This window comes from Hippoglossus stenolepis, chromosome 3 (assembly GCF_022539355.2).
Source record: "Hippoglossus stenolepis isolate QCI-W04-F060 chromosome 3, HSTE1.2, whole genome shotgun sequence".
Taxonomy (NCBI): domain Eukaryota; kingdom Metazoa; phylum Chordata; class Actinopteri; order Pleuronectiformes; family Pleuronectidae; genus Hippoglossus; species Hippoglossus stenolepis.
Genome location: NC_061485.1, coordinates 8,007,199 through 8,027,714, shown reverse-complemented (window position 1 = coordinate 8,027,714; position 20,516 = coordinate 8,007,199). Strand labels below are relative to the sequence as shown.

Sequence of the window (20,516 nt, the reverse complement as noted above, 5' to 3'; positions counted from 1 at the left end):
CCACCCGTATCATCGAGGCCTGAAAACATCCATCGACGTTAGTGGATAATGGATTTTCTTTCTATGAAATGAAATGTGAGAGAATAATGTAAATAATAACCAATGGATGATGGAGAAAAAAAAACAAAACATGTACTATATACTGTATGTGAAGTCTGGAGTTTCAACAACGTAGTATTATCTGCACTTTACGAGACAAAAAGGACAATCTACGGACATGAAAAACGTGTGAAATTAAAAATGCATATTATCCTCCGCAATGATCATAACCCTGACAAAGTAATAATGAAGCCAATAATAACTGAACTGAGGTGATTCTGTGTGTGTTTATTGTGTGACACGTCTTTCACTCTGATTCATTTCATTTAATACGGAAGTAGCACTAACGACAGAAAATATGGAGGAGAGGTGTTTTCAAAATGTTTATCCATCCATTTTCCCCCCCCCACTCACAGTAAATACATCTCAAGGTATTAAGTCTGCAAATGATTAGGAGCTAAATTTAGCCGAGGAGGTGTCTGTGCTGATGAAGAAAAATGCCTTGAATCGATCAAAGGCCTCTTTGTTGTTATTCTTAGGACATCCAGAGTCTTTGTAGCCTCGGGCAGCGTGGAGGACATTTTCAAACGCCTCCTGGTATCTCAAGCTTCTTTTCTCCTTCCCTTTAAGTGCACGGTATACGCTCTCTGCAGTTTAAAAGAGCGAGCAGGGTGTTCTATTAATAGCCTTTTTGTTGGAGAAAGAGATAGGAGGAGGAGGAGGAGGAGGAGGAACGTGAGCAGAGGAGGAGAAAGGAAAAATCTTCACTGTCAAGTTTAGGTGTCACTACAGGCCTGACGTCCATGTGTTAGAAGCCACACTCAGAAATATCAGACATATTTACCTCAGGTGGTGTTGACTTGTGTTCGTTTGCAGGGTTAGGATTAGGGTGTGTTGCCACGGAACTTGGTGGAAGGATGTGGTTTGAGTCACACAATTTGCTCCACTTTCTTCAACCTGTTTTTCAACAGAGAGTAATTCATGGATCTTGATGACTGATATCTTTGAGTGTGTGACATTTCGTGCGGATCCAAATTATTTAGTGAATTTGATTTGGTTTCATAAGTGGCCTGTTGTTTGGCAGAGGTATGCTCTCTACTGAGGGCCCCTCTATTGTCATCACTGTTTTCCTTATATACGACTACTTTTTATTCAGGGGAAAATAACGATCCATAGATTCTGCTGCATGGATCTGAGAGAATTCAATCTAAATATACAACAAAGGTGATAACTATACTTCTGTGGAGTTCATGCTCTCTCCTCCCTCACCTCTCACATCTACACCTGAGAGCAAGTTCTTCAGAGTCGGCACCAGACATGACGGCAGCTGTCTGCTATCTTTAGTCCACTCTCGGGTTTAACTACAGCTCCGCACAGCGAGTGGGAACACTTGGGGCCCTCGGTGCCGTAGCTACATCTCTGCTGTAGTCATTAGTCTTGCTTTGATCCGCCGGTTGCAGTTGCAGCACTCTATGCAGCTCGCTCTGCTGAAGCCAGGGCGAGCAGCGAGAGAGGCAGGATGGTGGCGGCACACAGGCGGGCGGGGGGACACATGGGCCTGCTGCAGGTGGCTGCCACAGCGTTGTCATTGTTGTCAGGGAGGATAGTGAGGGAGTGTGTTGTTTGTCAGGGAGGGTAGCAGACCCACAGGAGCACGGCTGAGCAGCCACACGGGCTCGCACTGCGCTTATCAGCTTGTAATGAGGAGACGAGCACCGTGGGACTAATCCAACAGGGCTGCCCCTGGCCCAGGACCACACCCTGTTATTAGGAGGTGTTCATCTTTTACACTCATTACCTCCTGGCCTGGTTTCTGCCAGAGAGACCTGTCTGTCCTCCCCTGAGGAACCACAGTGACTCTTTAACGGTTCTTCTTCAGCACACTGAAAGGTCACTGGGTTTTTACGATTGACGTGAGATGAGGATTTGAATATGTTGGGTGAGGTTCAGTTCAGTTTCTCGTGGAATCCTGTTTGTTCCGTGACAGGGAAAAGCAGTACTGCCCTCTAGGGGTGTTTCTGAAGAAATGACCACAGACACGAGTAAATGAGTTGGAGAGAATTTCAATAAATCAAACATCTGGTAATTTCCTGCTTAAATACCAGTGACAGAAAGTAATTACATTCACTAAAGTATGGCACTTATGTACAATTATCAGGTTATTGACCTGGGAAGTAATACTTTACTTCATGTTCTTTAAACTTTTACATTTTATTAGCAAATAATGTGCTTTTTACTCCATTACATTTCTGGCAGCTATAGTTGCTACATTATTTTAAGACCATTCTTTAATCTTAAATTTAACAAAACATGCATAAGCTTATATAATGCAATGCTTTGTTAAACATGAATCCACAATGTTTGTGCTTGTGACCCCTGATAATAAACCACTGTCTACTCAGGAACCTTATTTTATTAAGAGACATTTATAAACTTCTCAGATTGTTTCATTTAAACAGCTGATGCAGCTCCAACGAGATAAAATGATCCATTATTTCACAACAACAGAATAAGTCTTTAGTTCTTAACGTGTCCCAACGTAAAGTCAGATTTATCTTTTGACCCTTTGCAGGGGTTTGACCTCTATGTTATAAACCACTGGGCTAATCTACATGACTGAATAAATTAAATTAATTAGCTCCATCTTGACCATACATACAGATTTTAGATTGTTTGGGCACAAACGCTTCTGTGCTTTTCAAAGTACTCAGTATGCAGTACCTTTTAATGCAATGGAGTATTTTTCTCATCACTGTACATAAGTACAGGATCTGAATACTTCTGAGTAATTCAGTCTCCTCTAGCAGTGAGGTAAGTAACAGTAGTGTTAGGTTTCTAGAAACAATAGGACAGATGTCCCCTATGGAGGATCAATACACTCAGATTGTATGATGGCCCCAATGAATTGAACGCGCGCGCAGACACACACACACACACACACACACACACACACACACACACACACACACACACACACACATACACACACACACCCTCCTCCACCCCTCTGGGGGAGGCAAATGGGCTGGGTCAGCCAGCCATGCATCCCATCTCCCTGAGGACGGTGGAACCTGTCAGAGCTCACCGCACAACTGACGGACAGATGCTCCAGAGCTCATAAGCGCTCACAAAGACCAGGAGACATGAAGTCATCTGGAAAACACGAGCAGCTCACAAACTGGGGGGAAAATCCTCTTTCACATAATGACAAGGTGGACTGAATAAACAAAGGTGGGGGAGGTCACAGTGAAACCAATGATTACCAGGCTGCAGGGCTCCATAAGAGCCACTACCAGGTGTCAATGTGGAGTTTGTACCGTGCACAGTGGCCTTCTGACCTGAGATGTGGAGGGATTGATGAACGCTGAGCGCCATCCCTGTGGTGGAAGTGGGTTTAATCTGAATAATGTAAGCGCAGGTTGGACAATCCTGTGTCATCGGAGACGACAACATATGGAGGCCAAATGAAGCAAGTTCATGTTCAGGAGCCACCGAGGTGTTTGTGCGTCAAGGTTATAGGTTAGTCTGGAGAGCAGCAGTATTTGTGAATGAAAGGACAACAGTGCTGTGAAACAACACCTCAATGGATCAGGATCATTTCATCACTAAACTCAGAGTGGAAATCTGCTTCCCTGCTGCTGGCTACAGACACAGTACATCACACGGAGGCACTTTCCAACATGCCGACCCGGGAAATAATGTCAGAGGCTTTAAATATCCAGTGTGGGTTAATATTTTATCAACATCTCGGTCCCAAGGCCTCTTCCCCCCTTTTTACATCTCACTTCCAACTCTGAGATTGTGCACAGAGCAGGAACAGGAAATCTGAAATGCCTCCTCATGCACTGCATTTTGTTCAGACCTATAGCACTTCATTTATTTTTCCCCTTCCCTCCCGCCCCCAGCTCATATATAGTGTGTTAATCTTGATTTCTTGGGAGTAAATTTTCCTTTTAATGCTTGTTGGTTAGCAAATTTTAAAATTGCATGTTAAAAAATGCTGTTCCTTTTTCCACAGCAGATTTTGTTTTGGGTTTATCGCAATGATCAGAACACAGAGGAGAAAATTGGAGAAAATGAAATCTTGATGAAATGAGGACAATCAAATGTGCTTGGTGAGCAGTCCAATTTATAATGATAAACAGAGAATTAGCTCAGCGGGAAAGAGAAGGCGATGTCTTTGTGTGTGTGTGTGTGTGTGTGTGTGTGTGTGTGTGTGTGTGTGTGTGTGTGTGTGTGTGTGTGTGTGTGTGTGTGTGTGTGTGTGTGTGTGTGTGTGTGTGTGTGTGTGTGCGTGCGTGTGTGCGTGTGTGGTTATGGTGAATGTGTCCCGCTGCATTCACAGAGCTTATTCATTATGTATGCGATGATCTCTTGATGAAGAAAGGGCCTCTCGCATCAAACAAAGTCGTCATCAGTGTGTGGACGACGCTGCTCGTGTCTCTCTGCATAAACACAAAGGGAGAGAAGTGGTTGTGCGTTTGTGTTGTTGTAAACGTGTAACTAGAGGAAAAGCTCATCATTCATCGAGCAGTCAGAGGATCAGACACAATTTGAAACAAGCCATCAAAGATTATTTGACAGAGAAAACATTTAACTTAACCAAATAGTTTATTGTAATCTATTGTTTGGAGCAGTTTACCTTTTACAAACATGTGTTCATCTCCGTAGACATAAAAACTGAATGTATCTCAGGCTTCTCAGTATCCTTTGTTGTTTTTACTCACTTTTTATCTATAACTGTTTTACTTCTATTTGTTTTTATCTATAAAAATAATTGATTATGCACAAAGCACAATGTTAACAAGATTAAAAGATAATGTCCAACAGAAACACTGCAGAAATTGTGTTTCTGTTAGCAAAGCAATGTGTTAGCAAAGATGCTATTTACATATCCAGCAAATGAGAGGTAACATTAGAATTCATTGGAAGTGCTTTTTCTTTTTTATAATAATAATACATTCTTACTGTTATTATTTTAAGACAGTTAGGTGAACAAAAGCATGTACAAAAAATAAATAAATAAATATCCTTCCATATTTTGATATTTTTCCCCCACACCCTCCTCCCACCAAACCCCATCCCATTGTCAATGTTGGGGAAAATAATGAAACAAGAATTTTAACTATTAAATACAAGTCCTGTTTTGCTCACCTTTTATTTTAAATATTTATCTTCACAATCTCCTGAGAGAAATATCTATCATTACATTGACCTCTAAATACCTCTATAGCTTCATGATGAGAATGGAATAAAACATGGTTGATGCATGATAACTTCACAGTGATTAAAGTTGTGGCGCCGTAAAACCCCCAAAATAACGAGCTTAAAGATGCTAAAACGTTCCTTGGAGCTGATGGAAACTTTATGGACGAGTGATTATTCTCTACTGAGCGACTCCGTTCACATTACACTTGCTTTAACCACAGTGCAGTCGGATATGCACGGCTTTGTCTCGCCCTAGAATAAAATATTCAAAAGTAAATGTCTATTATCGTGTCAGAAACTGGAGCTGGTCGTCCTCTTGCTGGGTGGAGCCTTCATGGTGCGAGCGATGGGGAGGAGAGATAGTACAGCAGGTTTAAAAACTTGCCTTCATTCATTATGTATGTTTGATCAAAGAGACTGATACTGGAGAAAACTCACAGAGGAGAACAAAGCCTCCACACAGAAGAAATCATTTTTTCCCCCCATGTATGTTATTCCTGCTTCGACAAATCTATTTACACAGTAGACATGAAACAAATCATATTTCAAACACGGCACAAATTCATTATTTTTTTTTCAGGAACACAGGTGGTTTTAAACACAGTACGAATATCTGTGCTCGTCAGTTAGATATCATTAGGTCATCTTAAAGATTTATAGCAGCTCTCTTGTCCCATGACAACAACAGCCAACAATTGTTCCACTGGATAAGAAGACACCCGGTGTTTCAAGTAAACTACCTGTCCGTCTGCCCCCAGTGACATGGCAGCAACCGGGGCTTTTCCTCTGAGACACGCTTGCCCGGGTGTCTGATTCCGGCACACACCAAAACACAGACTCTGCACCAGGACACTAGAGACCTCATGGGGATTCAACTCAAGGGTTTGGTGCAGAAATATTTTATAAGCCGAGAAGAAATGTTCTTCCAGGGAAGTATGTTAGCAGCAGAAAGAAATGCATGATGGGTAGTGTGGGGATTGTAAGAGCTGCACGTTGGTGATAAGGCCCAAACAGGCCTCACAGGACAAGTGCTGAATATTAGTTATATTTATTGGGCATAACAAAATGTATTAGTTTGTTGAGTGTTGGATTTTTGCCCTGTATCATGTAGCACAGGGGTATTCAACAAAAATTTAAAGAGGTCCAGTTAGAGAAAATTTCTTGAAGCAAAGGTCCGGAAGATCATAATGTCTAACTATTTAGTGTGATCTATATTTAAGTAGCCTAGTAGTTGTATCAACATCTGCATGTACTAAATACCTGACTGTCAAATCAAATGAATTCAGTACGATTCAAAAACTTTTTGACAATATTTATTGTCACGTAACATAGAACTGAACATATATGTATGATTGCAGATATGTATAATGTTCTCTCATTAACTAAATAAAAGTAGGGCTGCATTTCAAAATAAGAGAAAATAAATAAAATGTGAAAATTGTGCATGCTCAAATAAAGGGCTTAACTTCAGAAAAATAAAATAAAGGGAGCAAAAGCTTGAATTTCCCTTTTTATTAATGCCGGCCAATCAGATTACAATAAATGATGACGTGTATTGCAGAAAGCAGCTGTGTCAGTGTAAAACCGTCTCTCTCTTTAATCTGTCAACTGCAACTGACTGTCAGAAAAAAGACCAAATGGACAAGAGAGAGGGCGACAGAGGTGAAACACAGAGACAGAAAACTGGCGTGAGACCAGTGAATCCCACACACGGGTGTGAAATATGATAGAGAGCCAAGCGGGAGCACCTGGCAGGCAGATGGACGGGTTCAGGACTTTAGCAGCAGTGAGAAAAATGAGCCGTGCTGCTCGAACAAAAGTTCAGTTCGGTTTCTGGCTTGGTTACGCTGAAGGAGGACAGATGGACAGACAGAGAGAGAAAAAGAACAAGAACTTCATGGTTTCAAGTGACATCTACTGACCTTGTGTGAAGGTTGCATTGATTTCGTTGCTGCTGCTGCAACATTCGTGTGTTACAGTCCCTAAAGGTTCAAAGGGTCATCACGTGAAAAGCTCAAATAAATGAGAACAGGAAGTAGCGTGAAAGATCGATTGAAACCATGTAGTCGTTCCAATTCAAAACATCTGTCTTCTTCATTTAACCCATTAATCGCTGCCCTTCTGTCAAAACCTCGCGCTTCAGAGAGATTTCCAGCCGCTCCTTAAGACTCTGCCACCGCCAGGTCAGATGCTTAATCTGAGAGGATGCGTGAGTGTGTGTAGACACACTTCTCCCACCACTGGATAATGAGGTAAACACCATTTAATGCTTTCACTATTCAGACTTAATAAATAAATGATGAGAATAGTAGAAAACATGTTAATGTTTAAATAGCCATAAGCTATTGACCCCTCGAGGATTACGATGCTTATATGTGAATATATCTCTTTGTGAAGCTTAGGACTCTACACCAGGCCCTAAGGGAACGTGAGGAGGAAACTCAAGAAGCTGTGGACGAGCCTGGAGCCTCTGCAGAAATGGACCCTCCCTCTCCGAAGGTGAGCAGAAGCAGCTGATCCGTCACATCCTCCCTGTTCGACTCTTTCCTCTTTGTGTGTTGGGGCTTTGTAGGAATCTGCAGTGTGTTATGAGTTCATCACTTCAAAAATAAAATACAACCAAAGACGGGTTAGCTTGCATAAGAAACGCCGCACTCTGATTGGTTTGTCTTGAACACTCCTCTCCCGCTGCGTCGGGTCCAAGGAGTCAGCCAAGATTAGCGCCTGTCTTTTGATTAGTGGGGCTGGAAACAATCCTGACATTTCAATTAAGTCTGTAGTATTTAGTCCACACTGTTCATCTGTGCGAGGGGTGATTCTCCGGGCTGATCTCCTGCGTTGCATAATCTCCTTAGTGGGCAAACGGTGCTCAGAGTCAGGCACGAGCCAAATCCTCAGTCCAAACAATGAGAGGAAGCAAACAGACGACAGAAAACTTTCTCTGTAGGTGAGACATATTAAAGACGGGTGGATTTAAAGATATAACATGTACCCTTTATTAACATGTCTAAGAATGACTCGACCTGTGTTATATATTTTATTGATTTGCATCATCCCAAATATTTACAACAATGTTCAAACCAGAGAAATCTTGTGCAGGAATTCCTTTTGGTCGTCCTTAAATTGCATCATTTGAGATGAAGCTCTCTCTGCTATAACTTCTGGGACAAAGGACGTATGACGAAGGAAAAGTTCACCGCTGGCCAGTTAGTACACATTGCACTTGGCGGTGGGCGTGTCTGACTCTTGGTTCTGGTGTCAGCGTCGTGACAACAACAATTAGAGTTTCATGGGACACACACACACACTGTAGCCAGCTTTTAAGCTAACGTACCATGCTAGCTCTCTAAAGAGACGCGCATGAGAAATAAAATCCACAACCAGATGAAGATACAATGTGATTAGACTTTGATTGGCTGGGCGAGCAATGCAACACAACGGCACCACAATGCAGTTGGGCAACGCATGATGTCGCCTCCCTTTCAAAGTGAATGAGAAGAGCTCCAGTTAGAGCATATATGTCTCATCTGTTTTTGTTTGGCATAAAAAAGGAAACTTGATTGTGTAATTAATTTGTCAAAGTTGTGCGAAATCTTAACTCTGTCATAAGTGTCCCACTACACATTTTAAAGGGTTAATATCACGAGGACATTTTACTTTAAGTGTTGGATGGAAAAAGATGTAACCAGCAATTTAATATACACATTTTATATCAAACAGAAAATATTAATCATACTAGAATATTCAATCTGTTTTATAGCATGTCCCCTTTAAGGATGTGTAATACTGTATGTGACAAGCTGTGATATCATATCATGTGATAGTAGTGAACCATTGACAGGTGTCAATGTTGTTAAAGAGCCTGTTAAACTCAGGCAGTCGGACATGTTTCTTATAATAGATTATTCAGCTTTGTCACATGAATTTAATCATTGTATTTAACTTTATTTCATAGTGACTGTAAAGAAAAGACAGGACATGAAGGGAGAGGAAGGATAGCATGTGACAGCTGGTTTCAAAACAGCTCTTAGATTATGTTATTTCTGTGATTTTAAAATGGAATTTCAGATTTATTTTGACGCCTTCTTTTGATGTTTGTCTAATTAAAGGAAAAAACATCTGTCAATGCAGCTGTATGGTCACTAGTTGGGCAATTATTTAACCCTCAGTCCACTACGATGTCTCTGTAGCTATCGTTTCTATTCTACTCAAGACCAAAGAAGAAGCTCGACAAGAATGAAGTAGACATGATAATTAACCCTTGAGAGCTTCTAACACATGAACTGGTGACGATACTGGGAGGATTTGAATGGACGAGCCACTTTATCTTACCTGTTTTCAGCCATATTGGGGGTATGTACTGCAGCTGTTGATGCCCTTGTGTGCTCCTGACCCAACCTGATATGTTATTTACAATGAGAGAAACTGCTGCCGCAATACTAGACTGGAATAACCGGCTGCCTTTACAACAGCTATAAGATTACTAGGATGGAATATCTAATCCGTGCTACCTGACATGCACCTTGAATGTGATCGTGTGCACAAGATGAGTCACTTAAAGCTTTTGTCACCTCCATCGACAGACTAGTGTATTTAAAATACATTTTTCATGTCTTCATTTCTTATTAGTGCAAAGTTTGACATATTTTTGTAACTTCAAAATAAGAGCAGTACCGATGGATGATACCGAATTTACTCAATTTAAGCAAACACATAAAAACAGACATTCCTATTTTACTGTTTCAGTATTATTAAAGCACTTACGCACAATTAGCTCCACCTTTACTAACCACAATGTGCATTCAACATTCATGTATTAGTAATAATAATCAAGTTAAATAAAAATTATATTGGGGTGTAAATAATGCTTTTATTGTGGTACTTTTATTTATTGTTAATTGTATTTATTTAGACTGATTCCACTTTGATAATTGTATTTATTCATTGGTTTATTGATAAGCATTGCTCTATGGATCTGTAGTTCATGGACAAATGTTATTGAAGTTATTAAAATCATTTATATAAAGGTGTGGAGCCATATTAAAAGAGAAGAGAATATTGATATTAGTAAAAATAAATCATACAGGTCATCATTACATTTACTTTTGCTTTCGCAGCATTTTAAAAGTAGAAATACTTCCTTCACCAATGAACCTCAGTTACTTCAGTGTGGATATGATTTGTTTTCTCAGCAGATGTTGATACCAGGCATCCGAGGGTCAGAGGTTTGCAGTAGGTGTTTGCACCTAGAGTCACTTCAGTTTAGACATGCTGATGGAGAAATTGCTTTGTCAACTCAGCCTGTTAACGGGTTAGGTGAGGGTGTCACCAGGGGGGGGAGGGGGCTGGGCTGGACAGAGGGACGGAGGAGGGACGTATGATGGATCGAGGGCTGTGTGGAAGGACGGAGGGAGGGAGGGACTTTATCCCCCGTCAGGACTCGTGAGACGGGGGAAACTGCAGCAGCTGCCGTCCACCTCATCATGTAGTTCATAGCTCAACCATTCTCCTCCTGTTTCCCACTTTTACTGACACAAATCGTTGGGCGGGGGAGTGGATCGATTATTTCCCCTCTCAGTGTGACGTCTGAGTGCAGTCTGTGGTCGTCCTCTTCACTGTCCATCTTCCTGTCTCCCTCTGCCTGCAGCAAATCCTATTACCAAGTGTTTAAGTGGCAGGTCGGGCTTCAGCCGACTGCTTTATCAATGACATGTCCAGGACCGTGCAGGATCACACAAGAAAACAGATCAACATATATTGAGGATGTTGAGTCGGTGTGATGTTTGTGTGTGTGTGCACGTGTACGTCCCTGCGTCCCTGTACTTTATATGCACGGCCATCCCTTGAATGTATATCTCCGGTACATACATGTCAAGTTTAAATTCATGGATGCACGTCTGCATGATGTTCCCATGAGCACACATAATGAGATTCAGGGCTGGTGTGTGATGATGTATAGCAAAGCAGAGAGTGTAAAGCCTTGAAACAGTTCTCTGTGACCTTGAAGCAGTGTGTCCTTGCCTGCAGTGGTGCCGCTCACGCCGCAATGTTACAGAGGACCAGCACACAGCCAAGTCCTGGCTGCAGCAGCAGCAGGACGACAGTGAGATGAGGGAACGGATTCTGACTTCAGGCAACTGGTCCTCTATCAGGTAACACGATATTCAACCCATGTTGCCAAATTGGCCGCCCTCCTGGAGAAGTACAAAATTAACTTTGATTAAAGTTTCTGCTCCATGACAGAATTCAGCAGAGCTAAAAAAAAGGAATTATAGTCTCCAATTTGAATTTAACCTTTTAATTAGGCCTGTTATTAATTCAGCTTTATTACTCTGAAAAATCTGCAGCAGCTGTAAAGCTACAAAAAATCCCTTAATAGACCATTTAGAACATTTAGGGGAATTCATTCAAGTATTTATTGATTCTGTTCATTCTGTATTAAAGTTCCTAATTCTTGGTAGATTTGCATCAGAACTAACAGACAGGACTATTCCAAAATGAAAAGAAAAGTCATCTGAAGATGTGTGGAAACAGTTATTACAGTTTCAATAAAAGACCTTCATCAATGTCAGATGAAACAACAGCTCACGTCAGCATGTGTTGCTGAGGATGTAAACAAGAGAACCCCCCCCCCCAGGCAGATGTGCACTGCTGCAGGTACTGAGAGCTACATGACAACATGGGGAAGAATACAGTCTAATCCCCAAGGTGAGGGTGGATTGGATCATCCTGCATGTGGATGCTTATTCTGCAGAAACTGGGGGGGAAAGAGCGGGTCCCAACTCTCCCTTTGCCACATCAGACAGTGATTGGCTCCAGCAAAGTAAATCTCCTATCAGAGAGCCTCCTATAGCGTGCTCGCTTATCCCGGTGACGGAGGAGGGAGCAGGGAGAATAAAGCCAGGTGACCCCCACATTCAAAATACAGTGACTTGCATATGAGTGTGACTGAGTGTGTGTGAGTGAGTGTGTGTGTGTGTGTTTGCGTCTTGTGTACACGTGTGGGCACATGTGTATGTTTGTGTGCGTGTGTGGGTACCTCTGGCATCTCTGGTTTCAGATCGGGTGTCAGATTACTCAATGGGAGCTTTAATAGAGCTGGAGGCAGTCTTGATTGTGAGTCTGGAAGAGAAAGAGGGTGAAGGAAGGAAGGGGGGAGCGGAGCAGCAGAGCTGCCAGGCAGGGGAGCGAGGGCACAGCAACTTCTGCAGAGCCGGGGACACGGGTGAGTGGTGCGGACATCTGCACACAGCTGGATTTAAACTTCACACCTTTGATTATTTGCATGTGTTTGTGAGGATTCAGATGTTCAGATGTAACGAGGGGCTGTGATGTAGCTGACGCCGTGTTGTCTTTGTCAATGTCAGCTCAATGTGAGACGAGCAAAAGTTCATTCAGTTGTGAGATTTTAAAGCAAGAAGTTGCTTTTAGAAACAAGTGTCTGAGATGAGAGGATGTGAATCTCGCTGCACTTTTCTCTTCTCTGCCTCTGCACTCGTCCTTTTCTGACCGCTCTTTGCTGACATGGCACAATCGATACACTTATTGTTTGCATGAGCCCGACTAATGGTATCCTTACATAAGAAGATTCAACTCTATGTCCTAGAGTGTTACGGTATCGGCTACAACGCAAGTGGAAAGAGAGCCAGATGAGTCGCTCTGAGTGCGCAGGGCCCTCGGTGTCAAGTGGACACAGAGGTCGCCGCTTAAACGCATGTGTCAGGATTTGGTTACTGGTGCAAATCAGACAAGTGGACTGATAAACAGCTACTTAGAGATAGAGCAAACGTGACGCTGACAGACTGCACCGAGCAGGATCGGGTTTGGAGGAACCGCGTCAGTGGTTGAAAATATTGAGAGAAATGTGTTTGTGTGCTTTCGGTTTCGATGAGTTTTTCGCTCTCAGTCATAAGTGAAGGCTCAGATGCTTTTCCATAAGGAATTGAACCACGCTCTGGTTTGTAGCACATGATCAGCAATAGCACTATCCATACTCCTTGTAAGCACTCTCACAGCCGAACCTGCAGAGTGGGTGTTTTCCTTTCGATCATGGGAGAGATTTGACGGGAAAGAAACAGTATCAGATGGCAGCTTCTCTGCTGGTGCAAACAGGAGCTGACAGAAAAATCTCTTTACCAACAAAACTGTTATTGCACCATTTAAGAAAATATAATACCCAGTTTGCTTTTCCACCTCTTTAACAGATTACACAAAGAGCCGATTCCAAACATAGGGAACGACTGCCTGAATGATCCAGGAGGAGAGGGGTCCTGCAGGGATCGGCGCGGCACTGCTGGTGGTGTCTCCTGCACTCGAACCAGGCTGACAGACGGAATCGTATGGTAACGGACAAGACCGGCGATGGAGGTGCCCCTTGTTAACTTTGAGAACATGGACGAAGTCGGTATCAACCTCGGTGACCCGAGTGACTCCGGGTACCCGACTACACCCACCTCCGAGGCCCCCGATCAGAATCTGTTGACCCAACGTGTGACTTCTCCGCACCCGTCGCCACACAGAGGACGACGCAGGTATCAGTCCGGTCAAGAGGGGCTGTCGCCGTCCTCCCCGCCGACCGTCACCCCAAAAGCGAACTCCAGCAGCGGCAGCCTGATCTCTAACCTAAAGCTCCTCATCAACAGCAAGTCTCCCAGCGGCAGCGTCTTCAGTAAGATGCCAAAGGATTGCTACGAGAGCGAAGACTTGTTTGAGAGGCACTGCGTGGAAGAAAGAGATGAGAAAGTCGTCATCAATATTTCAGGGCTGATGTTTGAGACCCAGCTCAGCACCTTGAATAAGTTTCCAGACACCGTGCTTGGTAACCCCATGAAGCGGGTGAATTTCTTCGACCCGATGAAAAACGAATACTTCTTTGACAGAAACCGTCCGTCGTTCGATGGGATCCTGTACTTCTACCAGTCCGGGGGCAGAATCCGCAGACCAGCCAACGTCCCCTTAGACGTTTTTGCGAGCGAAATCGTGTTTTACGAGTTGGGCCACGATGCGATGGAGCAGTTCCGTGAGGACGAGGGGTTTGTCAAAGAGCCAGAGGTCCTCTTGCCCACCAACGAACTCCAGCGACAGTTCTGGCTCTTGTTTGAATACCCAGAGAGCTCCAGCGCAGCCAGATCCGTGGCCCTGGTTTCTGTGTTCGTCATCGTCATCTCCATCTTCATCTTCTGCCTGGAGACTCTGCCGGAGTTCAGGGACGACCATGACGTTATCCCCAGTTTAACCCAACTCATCAACGGCTCCAGAGACAGTTCGGCTCCTCATCCCGCCACTAAAGACATCATGGCTTATATCACGGACCCCTTTTTCATAGTGGAGACTATTTGCATCATTTGGTTCTGCTTTGAAGTCGGTGTCCGCTTTGTGGTCTGCCCCAGCAAGAGTGATTTCTTCAATAACATCATGAATATCATTGACATAGTCTCGATAATTCCCTACTTCGTCACCCTGGGTACGGAGCTGGCTACGACCCCTGACGACGATATGAACTCCAGTCAGAACATGTCGCTGGCGATCCTACGAATCATACGACTGGTGAGAGTCTTCCGAATTTTCAAGCTCTCCCGACACTCGAAAGGCCTTCAGATCCTGGGTCAGACATTGAAAGCCAGTATGAGGGAACTGGGACTGCTCATTTTCTTCCTCTTCATAGGAGTCATCCTGTTCTCAAGTGCCATCTACTTTGCAGAAGTGGATGAGCCCCACACACAGTTTGTGAGCATCCCCGACGGCTTCTGGTGGGCCGTGGTGACCATGACCACGGTGGGATACGGAGACATGTGCCCCATCACCATTGGAGGCAAAATGGTCGGCACCCTCTGCGCCATTTCCGGTGTCCTGACCATCGCCTTGCCCGTCCCCGTCATCGTCTCCAACTTTAACTATTTTTACCACCGGGAGACTGAGCAGGAGGAGAAGCAGATGATAGATGCGGCAACAGAGGCTGCCCAGAAAATGGCAGCGGCTAAGTATGGAAGCACGCCTTCACTGAACAAAAGTAACGGCACGTGGCAGAATGAGAAGAACGGCATGCACTGATGGACAAACTCAAGTATTATTTATGGCATGAAAGTCCGATACGCTGATAAGTTTCTCTCACTTTTGTACTTCAAACATGTCAGCATTCGTGCATTATTACAGTATTAATAGGCACTGTGTGGTGGTGAGACAGCCTTTACACAAGTTGTCTGTAAACTTGTGGATGTGTCAAAGTGCAATTAACACAACTCAGCAGCTACTATGTCAGTTACCTTTGAGGACAGGACCTGAGGGGTACGATTATATATCCTCCACTGCAGTTTGAAGAAAAACTTGACGGTTCATTTGTGCTACAGACAAATGTTTGACCTTGAAAGGAGTGAATATAGATGCGAAAGGAAAAGCAAGTTGTAAAACATCCTTCTGGTTTGTAAAAATGGTGAAAGTTTATCCCACACACAAAGAAAAGAAGCATGTAAAGCTGAATGTATACTCAGAGCTCATATTCCATCACGGCTCCACGCTTAGTCTTCATTCCGTCACGTTCAGCGAAAATCTAGATGTTGCTTGTCATGATTTTCAAGGACGGGTCCAGTGTAAGGCAAGAGGACTTCAACGCACTCGTTGTCTTATCAGCAAATCTATAGCTGCGAATGCTCAGCGCCGGCACTTCTCCATCTGACACAGCGTAACTATATCTCCGTGATGAGTGGCTGGCACGTTAGCGCGTTGGGGAAACTGCTTCGCAATGGTTGTACTATGACACGTGCGTTCAGCAGTTTCACTTATTGTTTTATCTGTATTATTTGGCATTTTGCACTAGATTAAGCAGACGTGTAACAGGCTAATAATGTGGGTTGACCCTTTTAAAAAGCACATCAATGAATTACACTGAGAGTTTTCTTTTTTTTTCACGTATCTCTCGAGCACTTTTCGGAGCTTTACACCATCAGCTGTTGGCAGGAAAAACTAGCATTTATCATTAGAGTGTAAAGAAATGTGAGACGAGATGTATATTTGTGATCGGACTGAGAATACGGAGGAGAAAACGAACGGAAAAAAACGTTCTCCATTTACTTTATCTCGCTCTCGTTAATATTGCATGGCATAGTGTGCCGAAATAAGAACAAACTCTTAATATCAGTAACCGGAGTTTGACATATTTATTGAAGCTAAATATATTATAGTATTTTAATCATATTGTGATAATTATTAAGTCCATGTGATAGGGAAAGCCAATACTCCAACTGGATTTGTGAAACGATGAAGGCTTTTGTGTCTCATCTGGAATCGGTACTATATACTATATGCATGCCACGTTACAATCTTGTGATATATATAAAATTCAGCTTGTATTGAAATGACACTGGATGTAGTTGTAACTCAAGGAATGCCTTTCTTATAACCCCCCCAATATGCAATAATGATGACATGCGGGTGGAGAACAAGCGCTGTAGCCTACACTCGCGGGAAAGAGCAATATACCTGTGTTTAAAAAAATGAAAATGCAATAAGGTGACGTCAGTTAGTCACGTGGTTACTCTGCACTTTACTACGGCGAGAAGCACTTCATGTTGGAGGACTGTTACTGTGTGTGTGTCAACATTGTGCAGTATACAGCGTCATATGTTTTATTTAACCCTGTAAAGAGTGCCTTTCATTAAACACGTATCCAAACTGTGTGAAGTTTCCCGCGGATGATTTCATTTCTCGTGACATCAGGCAGATTTATAGTTTCTGAAACTTTTTTTTTATTTTCACGTGTTTTTGCAGTTCAAGTAGCTGAATCCTCATTATCGCCTCATGTTTGCTGTTCTTAACGCCGTCTCACTGCTGGTTCTCAGGACTGATATCATGTCTCTTCCGTTCTGATACTGGGTGTGCATGTAAATGTGGTGTGGGGGTGCAGATGGCCGAGTGACAGCAGATGTGTGTTCTGCAACAACTCTGTTTCTATTGAAGAAAACTAGACGTGCACACTTCCACCGTGGCACAACAGTCCAGTGCCGGATCTAGGACATTTTCTAAATCAGGGGTCATAAAGTCCGATTTTTGGAAAGGAAAAAAGAAAAATCCACACAAAATTTTATGGAAATCGGTTGAGTAGGAGTTTTTGAGGAGTTTTTGACACTAGTAGAATAAAAACCCACCATTAGCGGTTTCTCTCCTGAATAACACTCTGCTCTGCTGCTGTGAGCTCGACAATGTCTTTGACAGGGATAGCTTCAAAAGCAAAAGCACCAAATTAAATATGCAGACTAAATGAATCTTTTATAGGATTATCTATCTTAGCCTCTGAGGCTGGGAACTGGCTCTTTCACTTGATGCTCCACTCTCCTGTACAGACACATCAAGGGCATTGCTCTCAGCCAGTGTTCGAACATTACATCTTGTTTGACCTGAGTGTGTTTTGTATGTGTGATACTTGTGATTTTTTGTTTTCTGAGCTGGTTTCCTCCCCCTGTTGACGTCCTACCCAACTGATACCCCCCGGATGTGTCTTTACAGACTCTTCACAGGCCTGTTAACTCTAATCACTGGTTAACTGACAGGCCGGCACGCCGCCACTCTGCCCTGACGATCACTGATCCCTGTGTGATATCCCAAAGACCAGGCCCGAGAACATTTGGCATTTAACAGACAGGTGGCTCTGCAAGGTCACAGCCAATGTGAGTGTGTCATCTATAATTCATCGAGTGCTCCATGAAGGGATCACATCCATCCGAGGCTTTGATAAAGATTCACCCCTCCAAGAAATCCATTCACAGAGCAGCACGTAGGGTCCAATCACTGTGACACAGCAGACTGAGCCGCAGCCCCTAATGCATCTAAAAATATCACCTCTGCTCTGCGTGTTCTTTACTCTGCAAGTCGGCGACAAACTGTGTCCCACTGCTGGAGGGGAAACAAAAGGACGGATCTCACGCCCAAAGCTCAGACAGTGAGTCGCTGATCTGTGGATTGAGTTACAGTTTTGTCAGCAGACACGTTCTAAGTCCATTTCCAGAGCTGCACAGACAGCAGCCTGTTCATGGTTCACGCCCTCCAGAGGGCAAAGTCACCTGGAGCTGGGCGTCTTGTGTTTGTGCTGAAACCCTCTGAAGTGTCCAGTTTCTCCGGCTTCAGTAACTCTGCTGGACGCAGGGCGGAGCGTATCAGGCTGCTTCACCGCTGCTGTGACCTTGTGAATCTTTTTATATCAAAGAAGGAACACTATCGGAACTTTGGAGCACATGAAGGTGTTTATTGATTTGAGTTCACCCACAGGCACTGACTCTGCTGACCCGGGAATGTCCAGACATGGCCTCTGCATCACTTTCAGAACTTCTTTATTGACTACACGCAGAGCGAATGTGATTAAGTCAGAAGGTAGAATTTATTGTATCATGTGCTGTCCCACACTCGGCTTTTTACTGGAAGTGATGGAGGCTCAGGGTCATAACACACTCCTCCCTCGTGTTAGTGTTTCAGACTTTTAGAGAAAATATAAAACTGTGTGACACATTAACAGATTCTGTCTTTGCACTGAGAGCTAGGGTTTTATCATTTCTATTATTACAATATTGTTTATATTATTCAGCCTTTATTTGAACTCAGGAATACACTGAGGTAGAGATTTACAATACATCGCTGAGAACAGAAAATAAACAGAAAATTCCAACAAACCAAGAAAAACATGTCAAGTTTGCAAAAAAGCAAAAGCCTTAGTAATAAATACACTGCATACATCTAATTTAAAGCAAATTAATCATATTAAAAACAAATTAACCAATTTTAACAAAAACAGCTGGAGGTAAAATTATGATAATATGGTCAAATTAAAAACTTTAATTGACCTAAAGATACAAATGAGTTGAGTTTAAGTTTGTTCAGTTTATTCCCTTTGACATTTTGATCTAACTTAATATTTGGGAGTGGCTTGAGAAATGCGCAGCTCCCTGTATATGATCAAATACGCCCTTATAATCAATATCATAGGTAAACTGTACGTACAAGTAATTCATACTTTTGGATGTACAGGTAATAATGGAGCCTTTCTGTTCTCTGGTACCTGCTCAGTTTGCTCCGTTCAGCTCCACCTGGGTGCATTGATTCCCATCTATCATGTGAAGAGAAGCAGAGGCCCCTTGACTGGGGGAGAGATGATTCGGGGGAGATAAAGATTTACGACAGGTGACTGTTCTGCTGCAGCGCGTCGGCCTGGAGGTCAACGACCAGACCTTGTGGGACGAAACGCGAGTCTCACATTTGTCCTGCTTAGCGCTAATAAAAAATGAAGAAGGTGACCTGAAGTATCACCCGGGATCAGACGGCAGGCGACACGCTGCCTGCAGGTGACCACAGGCCCATTTTCACCTCTGGGACATTTAGAACATTTTAACACTGACCGAGAAGAGAGGGGAGTTTTAATGTGCAGTGAATAATGCTCATCCAGCTGTTGACTCATACCAAGATGATTCTAAATCTAAATTATTTAGACAATGGAAGAGACTCTCACATTAACCAATGAGAGCTGATACAGCAAATACAATTCAACTGGGTACATCACAACTTTGTGCTTGTGTTCTTACTATTCTCCCCGTTGGTCTGTTATTATCTATTATAGTTTACTTTCTTTAGAACTTTGCTAGTTTTTGTATTTCTTGATAAAATACTAAACTTCTTGTACGGATACTTCCTTTGTGCAGCTGGAACGAAGTTGAAACGAATCGGCCTCATTGTGTTCAGCTCCTGTAAAAGTTTGACAGACAAAGTCAAATTAAGTCAGTGGTGGACAAGGTATTTAAAAACATGTACATTAAGTAAATGATGCCAAATAAGTTAAAAGTAATTGAGACTCATAACACAGAGAATCATTTTGATGCTATAGGTCCAGAGTATCGGGGGCACACATGACACATGGGTCTTCTCTTCCCCATCTCCCTCTTTATCGCTTTAATGTCTCATCAATACTGACTTGACGTTTTTGGATGGATGGATATTGGACTGGATCATGGTGGTGGATTGTGGATCATGGTCGTGGTGGCAGCTGGTCGTGGACTTTGATCACAACAAAACTGCTTGACACACAATACGCCTACTCACAATCCACCTTTACTGACAATAACTCCTCAGTTTTAATTGTGTTTTATAAACACCGGGTGGTTCTTGTGTTTTTTTTTAATGTAAGATCTTGATTTCTAAAGTAACTAAAGCTGTTGAATACATTGCGATGGAGTAAAAGTTCAATCTTTCCCAGCTAATTTATTGTGGAGTTAATTTGTAAAAACAGTTGCATG

The 20,516-nt window shown here is 43.0% G+C and overlaps 1 protein-coding gene across 1 annotated transcript; it reads left to right on the top strand.

The window, feature by feature from the left end:
• Nucleotides 1–12,191: 12,191 nt before the first annotated feature.
• On the top strand, nt 12,192–16,791 carry LOC118104920 (potassium voltage-gated channel subfamily A member 10). The gene is made up of 2 exons (XM_035152217.2): nt 12,192–12,472; nt 13,452–16,791. The coding sequence occupies exon 2, from the start codon at nt 13,609–13,611 to the stop codon at nt 15,295–15,297; it is 1,689 nt and encodes a 562-aa protein (XP_035008108.2). The 5' UTR covers nt 12,192–12,472; nt 13,452–13,608; the 3' UTR covers nt 15,298–16,791.
• The last annotated feature ends 3,725 nt before the right edge of the window (nt 16,792–20,516 follow it).